The following is a 15065-nucleotide window of genomic DNA, read 5'->3' on the forward strand; positions in this document are numbered from 1 at the left end:
AATCTTGAATTTTATATAGAGTGTGCTCACGGCTGCCAATCTCCCATGCCAAGTACACTGATAACCATAGCAACTGCAATCTCCAAGTGCACCCTGATTTGTGTTTTTTTCTTGAAGTTTCTACGTACTTGTCTTTTGCTCAACCTGCCTAAATAAAAACCAAACACAAGAGTAGACACAGTATGCTAAAAGCCCCTGATAAAGGCTCACTAGGCATAAGCGTAGCATTAGTTTGGGGTCAGGATCAAAAATAAGAAATGAAAGGCATATAATATTTTGGCTAAATTCCAGCGAGATTCCTAGCCATGGATACATTTTGATTCTCTACCCACGGTTTTAATTTTTTAAATGTCTCTGGATTTGATAATGTCAAGTTACACAGAGTCCTACTTTCTAGTTGTAGAAAAACTAAGGATGCACCTGGGACTCACCCACAAGTGTCACACCAAGAATTGACATCAACTCTTGAAAGAAAGAAAACCACCGAATCTAACATGGCATTACTAGATTAAATATATGGGACACTTTTCCAATATAAACAATTTAAAGATGACAATTTTTATTTTGTATAATATTGTACTTAAAGTTTGGGCTTCCTGTATGTGCTAGAACATAACTCTGACATCTAAGAAATAGCCATAAAGAAAAAAAGTTGAAATAGGATATCTCTCTCCCTAATTCTCTCGAACTTCGAGCAACTAAAAAATGGCTCGTAAGGCTAAACATTCTGGGCACACACCGAGCAGGTGACTGGGAGAGACTGCAGGGTCAAAAAGAGAGAAAAACAATGGTTTTCTTTATTACACAGCTGATGTAGCACTACCCTGATATTTTCACTCAAAACTTAGAGCACGTATTATCAATAGCAACAAATTTTTTAAATATTAAGACCTGACTTCTTTCACCAAGTAATCCAATTTTTCCTAAAAGAACAAAATTTTTAGATCACAAAATGAAAGATCCCAACTATTATTTCAGGAACAGATAAAAAGAATCTACAGAGACAATGATCAGTAAAATAATATCTAATATTATATATGTATATCTTATATATCTTAGAATTTGACTATCCACATTTTGGGTTTTCTGTATTGTGAAGGCTACAGCTTAACCAGTCACTTTTCCTTCTGCTACCCAGCTGATGCATACAGGAAATGCAAGCTAGGTTTCACATTGCCTTAAGCAATGTATAATTGGAGAGAGATTTCTGCTGCCATAGGGAAAAAATATCCTGTATAATGATTTCCAAGGCCAAATATAGAATATTGCTGGTGTAGCACTGTTATGGCTCATAAATATGCCTTTGGTGAGGTCCACTAGAAGTGACAGCTACAGGTAAATTCACAGTGTCATGTTTAATATTCTGTATGTCAGATGTGTTCAGAAGAGCCTCCATTACTGACCATTACCTTCATGTCTATTTCAGTGCCATGTATTTGTTGAGCTACTGTTTTGATGATTCCGATGACAATATCCTGAAGTCCTTCTCTCTCTGAGTAGTAGTGCAGAATGAGTCCTTTGCCCTTTTCTGCATCAGTGCACCTAAAGGAAGGTGCACGCATACCTGGGTAGATAGTAGCAAGGTGGTCATGCAGAGCATCAAGATTCTGTAATAAAGAGGAAATGAGGTGAATAAATGATGCTTCCACAATGGCAGCTGACTTTGAGAAAGCAAGATAAGGAAACAAGGCTCAAATCTGACGTTAGTTGGTGGATTGACTGAATAAACATTCACATAACACAGCCTTCCCTTGTGCATGGAGACAACTACAAGGCAAGAACCACACGTGGAGAGAACTTAAGGCTAAAGTAATAGAATTAATAAAAATATCTGAGCCTATTATCAGTTAATACATTTTTAAAAAGGATAAATAAACAAGTGGGATGCAAAAAGAATGGGCTAAAGCAAAGATATATGTATTTATAGGAGTCTGGGGAAGTTGTGTATGCATGTTATGATAAACAATACGGATGCCAAAAGTGACCCCATGTTACCCTCTGTTTACATTACAAACCTAAAAATCATTCATTCAAAAAACTATATCAGAGTGATAAGCATATGAAAATATAAGCATACTACTTTGTGAAGTAATATTTTAGAATTAACATTTTCTAAATTAAAGTGGCAGAATTTCTTCATATTCATTAGTAGCCTCCAATCAAGATACAGCTTCATAGCTGACCAGTGAAATGATTATCTTTTGGACCTGAATCTTGGAAAACTAAAACAAATAAATTTACCAATAAGTATTTTCTGTTCTTGCAGCTTTGCCATTAATAGACCATGCCAAACTAGCATGCATGCATTACTCACTAATACACAAAACTTGTTTGCATAAACATCACCAGGAGAAATGGTGCAAACAATATGTTTTCCTTAGTCCAACATGGTTTTTCAAATAACAGTTGATAATGTGTTTGTGTGTGTGTGTGTGTGTGTGTGTGTGTGTGTGTGTGTTACACATATATGGTAGGATACCCACAACATAGCATGGTAAAAGAATTAAGAACAAGGTAGCTTTAGAAGTTAGACTTTGATTTAAAACATGACATTGCCCTCAGCCCCATAACAGCATGGAACTGAATTGTCAACACCTAAATGAGAAAGGAAACAATTATCCCCTAGAGACTACATAAAGGGACGTAGCCTTGCTGGCACCTTCATTAGAGTCTAGTGAAACTTTAATGGACCTTGACCTCTAAAAATATAGTATAATAAATTTGTGTTGTTTGAGACATTTATATCTGTGGTAATTTGTTATGATAGCAATAAAAACTAATACACCAAGCAAATACTAATCCATCAATAACTGATGATTATCACTAAAAACAAATGGGTAAAATAAAATAGTTTCAGAATGCCATGAGCATAAAAGAATGCATCAAAAAGGTGCTGGAGATAGGCCAAAATTGAACTATAGTTCCAGTTCCAAATGTCTCAAAGAAGTCAATTAGGGAAACAAAAGTATCTAGTAAGATATTAGGAGGTGAATACAAGGTAGCTCGACGGGTACCCAAATTTGAGAAATATTCCACCAAGGCACCAATGGCACTGTGGTTTAATTTTCTCTCCTCTCCTTTCAATGATTCATCCATTCTATAAAGTTATTTCATATGCATTATATATTATGAACCGTATGTGGTACAGGCTGGTGGCAGGGTAGAGGTTAAGATACAAATCTGCATGACATAAATCTTGACTTTAAGCAGCTCATGGCTCATATCATAAAAGAAATGTACAGAGTGGCTTTTGACGCATAAATATGAGAGCCAATAACTCAGACTTAAAGAGTGGGGTCCAAAGACTTCAAAGTGAAGAAAAGCCCTCAACTAGGTCGTGAAAGATTGACATTCTGATTCAGATAAATGTTTCAACAGTCTTCTTGATTGGGTGAATCTGGTTTATATTTTAATTGTCTTCATGCCAAGTGATTTTTGTTTTCTTTCTAAAAATTACACCGCTTATAATCGACTCAGGCCAGCTCTTGACAAAAATTTCAGTTCGTCCTGTTTGCCTCTAGAGGTTGCTATTGCCATATAAAAGGAAATGAATATGGCAAACCCTGAGTATTGAACAGTTCATGTAAATGACAAGCCGCTGAAGGCCTAAAACTGTTTTATTTGGTTGAGTAGTACGAGGTTCTTCCTATAGTTTTCCTCATGAAAATTCTTCCCGAAAAGGGAAGGCACAAAGACTGTCTGACATAAAGAGCCCTTCTACTACTACTTGTGTTGCAAAAAATGTGATAGAAAATCTGGTGAGAAGAAAAATCACCAGAAAAAGCTTGATACTTATTTCCATTTCTCTCAAAGTAAAAATTGAGCTATTTGCTGTGTTTATAGGAAACATCCTAACGTAATCAGCCCTAACATACTGATTTGAAAGAAAAAAAGAAAAGTGGAGTCCAACAAGAACTTGAAAATATGTATCTTAATTTTTTTCAAACTGTCCTCTACAAAATGTTTAAATATATCATAAAGCAAGGCCAATATCATTTTCATACTCACCTATTTTCCATCTTGTGTCATATTGTGCCATTAGCACATTTCTATATGCAGCTAAACAGATGACATGAGGCAGTAACAACTGGCACCATTACTGTGAAGCAGCACCATTGATGCTAACCAAGGTCAGAGATTGGCCAGGATAGCCCAAGCCCGGTTTCCCATGAGTCACACAAAGACAGGCACTGCGCCTTAAATGCGGGCCCATTTTCAGGTGCCTGGGTGGGTAGCACAGTCGTTTAAGCTTCTGACTTTGTCTCAGGTCATGATCTCGCGGTTCATGAATTCGAGCCCCCCATTGGGCTCTGTGCTGACAGCTCAGAGCCTGGAGCCTGCTTCAGATTCTGTGTCTCCCTCTCTCTCTGCCCCTCCCCTGCTCACACTCTGTCTCTCTCTATTTTTCTCTCTCAAAAATAAATAAATGTTAATTTTTTTTAATGTGGACCCATTCTAATTTAAATAAAAATACTTATAATACTAAGGTATTAGAATTGGTAATAAAATCGTGTTTAAATTTGTCACTCCAAAGCAAGAGGGACACTAAAACACATCAAGTCAGAATGTTCATCTTTGAAGTTTTTGTGGTAACCAGCTCTCCAGAGATTTGCTGTTTTATTGAATTTGTTATTAATTAAATGGACAAGTAAAGTGCTTTCCCGGAGCATAAAAAATTTAACACCACTTAATGTAATATTGATTTTCTTTAGATTGTATCTAACATAAAAAATACTCTTGAGATTTCTTTGGTTACAGCTTTCCTTACTTGGTTTTATTCTCTCAAAATTAAAGTGATGACCGCAGCCTGTTATATTAGAAATAGAATTCATGTTTAAAAATTAAATTGATTTCATTTGAGTATATTTATATTGCTCAAAATGTGCCTTATTTGTAGTTAGATTGTACTTATTTGCAGCAACCTCAAAGGCCACAAAAAACATTCTCAAAAAAGCCAAGGGAAAACCATGCCCACTTTGTCTAATATTATCTATATAAAGCTAATTATTCATCCACATGGCTGTAGCAATGTATTCTAGAGAACAAGAGTTTCATATTAAAACTGGTATCCTATTTTATTTCTAAATGTACCCATGGGAGTAAGATTACAAAAAAAGACCTGAATGACCAATTACAAAGAAGTATATACATAAAAGAGACATAAAAAATATATATAGATACACATATTTCAGCACAGTGGATTCCCAGGAAACAATAAAGCAAACCTCAAACATGCTTTGACTTCATTCTTCTTAGCTTTACAATGTTAGAAAACAAAAAAAGGGATAGGGAGCAGGTCCATTCATCTATTTTCCCTCAAGAGGCCAAAAAGGTTGGTCAGGTTTTCTGAATTCACTTCCTAATGTTCTGATATCATTTTACTGCTTTTTCTACAAGCAAAATGAATATACTTTTTCTACTCAGGAATTCTGCTATCCATAAGTCCAATCCATCATGTCACCTAGCATTTAGTATTTACAGAAGAAAAATTAGTGCTCTCATCCTGGAAAACTGTGCTGGAGTTCTGGATTCAGTACAATCCACAGATTTAGGAAACAAATGAGTATTTATTATTCCTTTGAGAAATACTTTGAAGTTCCATATTTTCAAAGATCTTGGAATGGTTCAAAATAAATGCAAGTTGTCTCTATAATATGCACAGTAAAAATAACTTCATACATAATTACAGAGACAAAGTTTCCAGGAATTAACTACCTCATTTCCCGCCTTCCTTGGCATCTAATGAAAAATCTCTAAATGATCCACAGAAGTGGGTGGAGTAAGTCCTTTCCTTGAAAGTTTTAAGAGAGATTTTTCAGTCTCCAAGTAGCCTCTTCCTAGAGAAGGTGGAAAAGGGAGTTGCCTGTGTTATTTGAGAACATTACTGAAGTGTAGAATGGGAAGAAATCTTAAAAAGCAGTCATTTCAAACCTCTCTTTTTTTAAGGAAGGAAAATGAGATAAAGTATCTCCATTGATTTTGCTTCTTACACTTCTGAGAAACACGACCAACACCATTTGTTACAAACAGCCTGTAATTTGCAACAAATTTTGTCGAGTTTGATAAGGAATAAGTCATTTTAGAATTTGAACATAAAAAAATTCAAACAAGCAGGCTCTAAATAAAGTGGAAAACTCAACCCCGTATAATGGGAAGAACCAAGGTTGGGGTGTGAACAGCATGAGATCAGAACAAGTAAAAAGTTAACACTTTTAATGATATTCTTCCTGCCTCTTGGTGCTACTTCCTGCGATGTAGCCTTCCAACTGGAAAGACACAGAGAATCTTTTTAAAAAGAAATAATGTAAGGGTCTATTTAAAAAGAAATTAGGGGTGCCTGGGTGGCTCAGTCGGTTAAACGCCTGACTTCGGTTCAGGTCATGATCTCACAGTTTGTGGGTTCAAGCCCCGTGTCAGGCTCTCTGCTGTCAATGCAAAGCCTGCTTCAGGTCCTCGGTCTCCCTCACTCTACTCCTCCTCCAACCTCTCTCTGTCTCTCAAAAATAAACATTAAAAAAATTGTTATCAGAGTCACTAAAAATTATTTCACTGGTAATATTTTTAAAACTACATAGAATTATCACTACCATCCTCTCAAGAGAAATATTTCAATTAAAGAAAAAAAGACAAATAGTCATAAAATTACCTGCCTAAATTGTTCACTTATTCTACTGTTTTTAAATTCATGTTTAAAAAAAAAATCCTGGTTATTTTGTGAAGAAATATACCAATTACTCAAAGAGAAAAAATATTTTACAATTCTAAAATACTCATCTTCCCTTACTTGTCAATTTTAAAATTATAGTTTAAAGAAATTGGCATTTTAGATGTTGAGAAAAAGTTCCTTTTGAAATTCAAAAGTTAAAAATAAAATGAATGGTGCATTTTTGTCTAAGAAATATTGTAAATAATTTAGGGAAGTATTAGAATTTCACAGCTGTTCAGGAAAATCCTCAGATTTCCCAAAATAGCATTTTGCACAAACATTGAAGAATTTTAGATCTGTCATCAATCCCAGATTGCTCCTGGTGGGCTGGCCAAAGCACAGCGTTGTGCTTTAAAAGCCAAAACCTTGAGCCAACATGAATTTGAGGAAAATCCCATCGCAGCCTGAACAGAGGTGCTTGTAGAGGAACATTCACATGTATGAACCGAATGAATGAGTGAAACTGCCACCATACCAAAATTAGGGAAGGAACCGGTGTTTCCAGAAGACAATAACAGAATATGTGTTTGATATTCAACTGAGATTCTGATGCCTATTTAAGCAAGCTCACAATTTCAATCATGGCTAACCTCTAAGATGGCAAATTGCTCACTTACTAATTTATTAATTTTTCAATAATCAACCCTGGCAGCTTTCCATGCTCATTGCAATTTCATTTTACCTCTGTAAAATTATTAGGGAGGTAAAGAATATATAATGTATGTAATCATAATGTAACACCACTGAGAATGAATTGGTAGCCGTGCTATAGATTGACTTGGGTTTCATTCCCCAAAGCTATCTATATATTATCCTTATCAACATGGCCTATTCAAAGCTCTTGACTCATCCACTAATATGTATATAAGTGTACATATATGTAGTAACGAAAATAAAAAGTAATTTTTTTTATGTAGACATAAAAAATAAAGAGGCAAACAATATGCAGAGTGCTGTCCCAATTATGCATTCCTGCATGTCAAAGCACCCCAAACTGATTGGCTTGAAACAATAATATATCTCTCACGGTTCTGCCAATTTTCTGGACTCAGGAAGTCCTTGGGTTGGAGTCAGATGAAGTTGGCGATGGTGTCATCATAATACTCTACCAGGCTGTTTTCCCAGGATAGATCACTCAAAAGACTGACAGTGGTTGTTGGCCCTTTGCTGGGAGTTCAGCTCGCGCTGCTGACAACCTACACGTGACCTCTCCATGTAGCTTGGGCTTCTCATTTCATGCTGCTGGGGTCCTGGAGGGAGCATCCTAAGAGCAACTATTCCAAGACACTCAGGTGCAAACTTAAAGACTTCTTATGAACAAGCTTAGGAAGTATCAAAATACTGCCATGTTCTGTTGGTCAAATAATCACTAAAGCCAACCCAGATTCAAGGTAAGGCAAATTCCACCTCTTGATGGGAGTGACAAAATCATATTGCACAGGAGCATGTGACATAGATATTAATGCAGTGATTTTTGGAAAAATACGATCTACAATAATGCAAACAGGACACTGGAAGTAAGATGAGCATAAATTAAGTGGAAATGCTGTCAAACTGGACGTTCCTTACTAGCTATTTTTTTCTTTTTTTCTTTTTTTTTTTAAATGAAGCTTTCAAATCCTACATATCTCCTGTGGTATTTTAATCAATACAGTAGAGGCTTCAAATAGAAATTTACTACAGTAGCAGCATGAAACTACATGTTTTATTCTTAAAAAAAATTTTTTTTTTCAACGTTTATTTATTTTTGGGACAGAGAGAGACAGAGCATGAATGGGGGAGGGGTAGAGAGAGAGGGAGACATAGAATCGGAAACAGGCTCCAGGCTCTGAGCCATCAGCCCAGAGCCTGACGCGGGGCTCGAACTCACAGACCGCGAGATCGTGACCTGGCTGAAGCCGGACGCTCAACCGACTGCGCCACCCAGGCGCCCCACTACATGTTTTATTCTTAAGAATAAGAAAATGGCAGAATAGAAGAAAAACTTGCTGATATAAGGTCTTATTTTAAGGACAACATATTCAAATAACATGTATACAATTCAAAATTAAAAATGTCTTCCTGTTTTCGTTCATCTCTTTTTGATAAATCATGTTTCTTTCCATTTACTAAATCACCTAAAGGATAATAATACATTCCAAAGTTTATCTACTTTTATCACTAGTCCACAAATCGATGGTTTCACAGGAGATTTAAAGAAAAACAATTCCAAACTATGTAATGTTTAGAAGTGTAATGTTTCTAAAAAGTTTCTTCTGAAAATGTTTCCTCAGTTGGGGCATCTGGGTGGCTCAGTTGGTTAAGCTTCTAACTCTTGATTTTGGTTCAGGTCACGGTCTCACAGTTGTAGGATTGAACCCCGCTTCAAGCCTCCTGTGGGGCTCGGCACTGACAGCATGGTGCCTGCTTGGGATTCTCTCACTCCCTCTCTCCTCTGCTTCCCCCCCCCCCCCGACACCTTACACACTGGTGTTCTCTCTCCTCTCTCTCTCTCTCTCTCTCTCTCAAAAAAGAAATAATCATTTAAAAATAAATGAAAAACATAAATAAATAAATATTCCCTATACTTAGCCATTTAGTAGTTTTAGACGTTTTTTGTTAAGTCTTGAGGTAGATTAAAAATAAGTATGGTGTAAAAGTTTTAAAATTTAATTTGGAGGCACAAAAGATAAGCAGGGTCACAAATTTGATATTAGTAGCAAAGCCTTTTAAATAAGATCTGTTCCTTATTTAAACTGTTTAAATTGTTAAATTTAAATCATTAAATTGTTTCAATTGACTAATCAAAGGAAATGATAAAATTTACATGAGAAACATTTTTCTGGAACTAAAAGACAGATAATATCTATTCAGTGTGTTCTTAAATATAATATTTCTATAAAGAAGAAGAATTATCCGAATAAAATAGCTTGAGCCAAATACACACACACACACACACGCACACACACACACACACACACACACAATTCAGAATTAACTAATTCTAACATTCAAAGACTCTCTATTACTCTTAAATACAGAGAACAAACTGAGGGTTGATGGGGGGTGGGGGAGAGGGGAAAATGGGTGATGGACATTGAGGAGGGCACTTGTTTGGGATGAGCACTAAGTGTTGTATGTAAGCGATGAATCATGGGAATCTAATCCCGAAGCCAAGAGCACTCTGTATACACTGTATGTTAGCCAGCTTGACAATAACCAAACAAAAACAAAAACAAAGACTATTGATTGCTTATTATATGCTGTTCCTGGTACTCAAAACTTTTGAAAATTATTTCAGGAAAAGCAAAAATAGAATATATGTTAAATTCTTAATAATGTGTACAATTGAGAGGCTGAGGACAGACAACTTCCAAGGACATCCTCTTTAGAACCATGATGAATGGTCAGGGCTGCCCAGCCTAAGGCATGGCCAAATGATTTCCCATGTTGTAATTCCAGTAGCTATTATACTGTTGCCTGGGAATTCCAAATGGAGATATTAGGACGATCATTTTATAAGTTTCCATAGATATAAATAATGTAACTTGTATGTTAATTAGTAAACACTAATTTGCCCTGTCCACATGTGATGGACATTTCAAACTATAATTCATCTCTAAATAAAATTATAGTCTCCTCAAAACGAGTTTTTTTATCTTTAATAAAAGAATTAAGCTTGAGCTCTTACTGTATTTGCTTCCTATTTTTGTGGAAACAAGCAAACCTTCATTCTTCAATCTTCAAAAATGGTATTTATTCTTTCCCAGATACAAACTGTATCTGTGGAGATACCATCATTAAGAGATTATACATGGTCTCTGGCTCCATGAAGTTTACATTCCAGCCCAACAAACAGGAAATGATAATACAGTCTGAGAAACATGAAAACATGGGAAACAGCAATTGCCCTGAGGCCAGAGATTGGAGAGAGGAGTGGTGTCTTGCTGGACAAGTAGTTTGACCAGCAAGATAAACAGGATTTATTTAGATGAAAAGTATCAGTAACAGTGCTCCAGACAAAGGGAAGAGCAGGTGCAAAAACTCAGAGGATAGAGACAGAAAGATAAAAACAAAGATTCTAAAGGAAATTCTGTTTGGCTAGGCTGGGGGAGAGGAAGAGGAAGGATGGATAGGGGATGTAAGTAGTTTGAATTGCTTTAAGTACTTTCTACATTTTCCAGTGAGTAACTGAAAAGCATTGAAGGGTTTAAGCAAGAAAATAATATAATGACATATATTTGCATTTCAGAAAAACCAGTAGAGTGGAAAAGAGATTGGAAGAGTCTTGAAGGGAGGCCAGGTAACCCATCCAATCTCTAGAGAATGATAGCTCCCACAGCAGGGTAGAGAAAATGAAAAAAAGTGGTAGAATTCTCAAAATACAGTATTTAAGAAACAGACTCTAAGGATTTGATTACTGATTAAAATCAGGGGGTGAAAAAGACAGAAGAGTTTTTAAACTCCATTTATTTTTTAATGTTTATTTATTATTTTGAGAGACAGAAAACATGCAAGCAAGAGAGAGAATCCCAAGCAGGCCCCTTGCTATCAGCCTGATATGGAGCTCGATCCCATGAACTGTGAAATCATGACCCAAGCCAAAAGCAAAAGATTCGGACACTCAACCAAATGAGCCACCCAGGTGCCCCTAAACTCTCTTTAAAATGAGACCCAGTTTATCTTTCTCTTTGGTGAAGGATTAAAGTCTACAAAAACTAATGTTTTGTTGATTTATGTAACAAAAAATGTAAATTTTTATATGTGAATGAAGATCTGAAGACAATTTATGAAAATCAGTGCTTTTATTTCATAGGATCTTAAAAAAATTTACTGAAATCAGTTGCTTTATTTTATAATCACTTACACAGAATAAAAATATTCATTTAATTTCTATAGAAATAGGCTAATCATAAGATAAATACCTACTTTTAAGAAAAGGAGTATTTTAGTACATTCAATTTGCTGTTAAGATATGCAATTTGAAAAAGAGGAAAAAAAAGAATTAGATAAAAAATATATAATATTGGTGAAAACTTCACAATATTCTAACTTTCTAGTTTCTTCATTTTCACACACTGGGAGACAAAATCATGTGCAACTTAAAGACATGTTAACTAAAGCTGCCTACTGATTTGAGGAAAAGGGACCTAGGCTTCTTTGAAATAATACTGTCCAGTGGAAACAAAAGGCAATTATAGCCACTAAAGCAAGCCACAAATACTAGTCACATGTGTAATGTTCAATTTTATAGCCTTCATGTTTAAAAAAGAAAAAAGAAACAGGCAAAATTAATGTCCGTGATATATTTTATATAACTTTATATACCCAAAATATTATCATTCTAACATGTAATTTATATGAAATATTTATCAGCTATTTTGTGTTCTTTTAGTAATTCTTTTTGCCTTTGAAATCTCCTGTGTATTTTGCACATAGCACATCACATTTCAAATATAGTAGTAGGGGCGCCTGGATGGCCCAGTGGGTTAAGCGTCTGACTTTGACTCAGGTCATGACCTCATGGTTCATGGGTTGAGGTCATGGTATCACTGTTCATGGGTTTGAGCCCTGCCTTGGGGCTCTGCGCTGACAGCTCATAGCCTGGAGCCTGCTTCTGATTCTGTGTCTCCTTCTCTGCCTGCCTCTCCCCAGCTCACACCTGTGTGTGTGTCTCTCTCAAAAATGAACATTAAAAAAAAACTTCAAATGCATATCAGGCACATGTGGCTAGCGGCTATCCTATTGGATGGTGCAGTTCTAGAACCTGGAGAAACGCACCAATAGGCTGCTTGCTCCCTTCCTGGGCCATTACAAATTTAGCAAAAGGTCAATGAATAAAGGTTAAAAAAAAAATTGCTAAGATCCTTTGGATAGTTGTTTCCTTATGCAGATGTGGCCACTGAGAACAAAAGATAAAAGTAAGACAGAGGAATCACAAATTGAAACTTTGCTAGTAAGGTGCCAAAAGGCAACAAAAGTATTAAAAAATGGAATTATGTATTCAAAAATCCAAAATCCCAATAAACTTTAAATATCAAACTTTAATCCATTTAAAATAACTCATTTACATACAGCCTTTTAAAGTTTAATTTAAAAATCTCCTGGCAGCGACTTCATTTGGAAGTGGCAGGTTTTTTTTTTTTTTTTTTTTTTTTTTGACACCAGTAGTTCTGTAAATCCATGGCAGGGGATTGCAAACCAGTTTCCATCTTGATTTAATGCTGTTTTAAGTTTGTAAGAAAAATGTCACTATGTAAACAGCAGACATTTTGATTAAACACGAAAGTTCTTATTTTGGCTGTTAAATCAATAATGCAGCTGGATTGAAAGTAGTTTACATTCCCTCAAAACTGGGCTTTGGTTCAGCTAGTATTGCACTGACATCATTTTCCAGCAAGATCTGGCTGCCTTCAGCAGCTGGTGTAGAAATATCCTTTACAAACAACCACATAATTTTCAACCTTAACACATTTCAAGAAGAGGGTCTTACAAATTCCTGTGCTTAAAATAGGGCAGTCAATCCAAAAATAGTCTCTCATCTAATGTGTAATTTACTGGTAAAAAATTTTAAGGTAATTTAAACAAGAATAGAAGACAAAGGCCTCTGGGGACATTAGTTCTTTCATTTCACCTGAAACCAACTTTGGAAGAGCGTTCCTACTTTCCTTTCTACAGTAGGCTAATTAATATGTAACTGGGAGCAATGCTTCTCACACTTGTTTTGAAAGCTCCTGAAAGTCACGGTGCTTTCTCCTCAACGTTGAGCCCAGGTCGAACTTCACAGATACTGATGTACTATTTAATTATGCTATACAAACTAGGAATGCCTTAAAAGAGAAAATAAGACCACATTATATACATTTAAAACATAAAACCACAATTACCAGTACATACAAACCATTAAAAAGGAGGCAGTGAAACAGATCACAACAGACCATGTTGAGATTTTCAGAGATCATTAATTTACAACTTGAATATTCAAGATCAGCAATCAAAAGTTAAAGAAAAAATATGAAACAAAAATGCTAAAATGTATTCAAGACTACCCAATAACCATAATTTTATATGAATTAGAAAAAGTCACTATGATTCCATTTTGGTAGGAAGACAACTCTCATCTAGTTGGCTGAGCAAAAGTATTCTAAAGCCTCTGCTTAAGAATCCCTAACTCAGAACTTTTAACTACAGGACCTCAAATCGCTTACCTGTAGAAATTCTCTGACATTAGATCCCAGGACACGCAAGATTGTATCATAACCAGATTCTTGACAAAAGACAAAAAACATCTTCCCAAACATTTGGAGGATTTCTCCAGCATTGAGATCTATTTTATAGGTTTGAGAGAACAACAATAAAATATATTATAGCTAGAATATTGTTAGTGGGAAGAATGAAAATAGGTGCGTAATGTAAAGTCAAAACATCCTCAATTTTTGTGCAAGTAGACATAGATTACAAGAGAAAATAATGGCCTGAACAATACAATGAAATCTTTGAAGACAACACATTGACATGTAAGCAGTGTCAATGTGTACTTATATGTAAAATAATCAGTTTCTCAGCTTTCACGAAAAACTACTAAATTAATTTCTAGCTTTTTAAAACAGATATTTAATGTATTAACTTATTTTTTCTGCAAAGTACAGAAGGAAGATCATCAAGAATGCACATGACTTAATACTGTGGTGAAAAATGGTTTTCTTCAGGTAAATACACATATTTAATAAGTTGGTTGCATATAGTGTCCCCCAATATTCTCTTCTTTCTTAATGCTCAATTATTAATATTTCCTAAAATCTTCAATTTTTTTCTATAACATCAATTTTAATTGCTATCTCATTAACACAGGAACACAACAATTTATTTAATCAATCTACTCTTATGGAAAACGTAGACTTTTCCAATTTTGTTAATACAAGTAATCCTGAAGTGAAAACACACATAAATCTTAATGCAAATAAACATAATAATTATGAAAAATTCCCAAAGGGTTTGTAGATTTATTTAAGAGACTTTGACTAATGATGCAAAATTATTCTCTACAATGTGTTAATTTACCATCAGATGAAAAATGTGTGCAATTTCCCCTTTATCTCTACTTTTGACTACACTAAACATTTAATTTTTTAAAACTTGCCAAATTTGTATGAAAAACTTATTTCAGATTTTTTTCAGTTTTGATTACTAATGAGGCTGAATGTTTTTATTATTAACAATTTACTGTGCTTTCTTTGTAATTCTTGTATTCTGCAATAGACATTTGCTCTTCTACTCACAGTTGGCAAAGCTAAAAAGCATCTTTTTATTCTACCCAAACTGTAGCCTGGCTGTAAATTAAGCACTGTGTCAATAACTTTGAGAACAACTTTTTTTCTTC

The 15065-nt window shown here is 35.1% G+C and overlaps 1 protein-coding gene across 3 annotated transcripts in view; it reads right to left on the reverse strand.

The window, feature by feature from the left end:
• The window catches only part of GUCY1B1 (guanylate cyclase 1 soluble subunit beta 1), a 47329-nt gene that overhangs the window by 14441 nt on the left and 17823 nt on the right, over nt 1-15065 (reverse strand). For all 3 annotated transcript variants that reach the window (XM_086704009.1, XM_086704008.1, XM_086704010.1), the window contains exons 4-5: nt 13894-14012; nt 1410-1607 (exon numbers count right to left, since the gene is read on the reverse strand). In XM_086704009.1, the coding sequence (XP_086560135.1) occupies nt 1410-1607; nt 13894-14012 (317 nt within the window). The remainder of the gene's footprint in view (nt 1-1409; nt 1608-13893; nt 14013-15065) is intronic.

The sequence above is a fragment of the Puma concolor genome, chromosome B1, assembly GCF_028749965.1.
Source record: "Puma concolor isolate L17-30 chromosome B1, mPumCon1.1.hap2, whole genome shotgun sequence".
NCBI classification, from domain to species: Eukaryota; Metazoa; Chordata; class Mammalia; order Carnivora; family Felidae; genus Puma; species Puma concolor.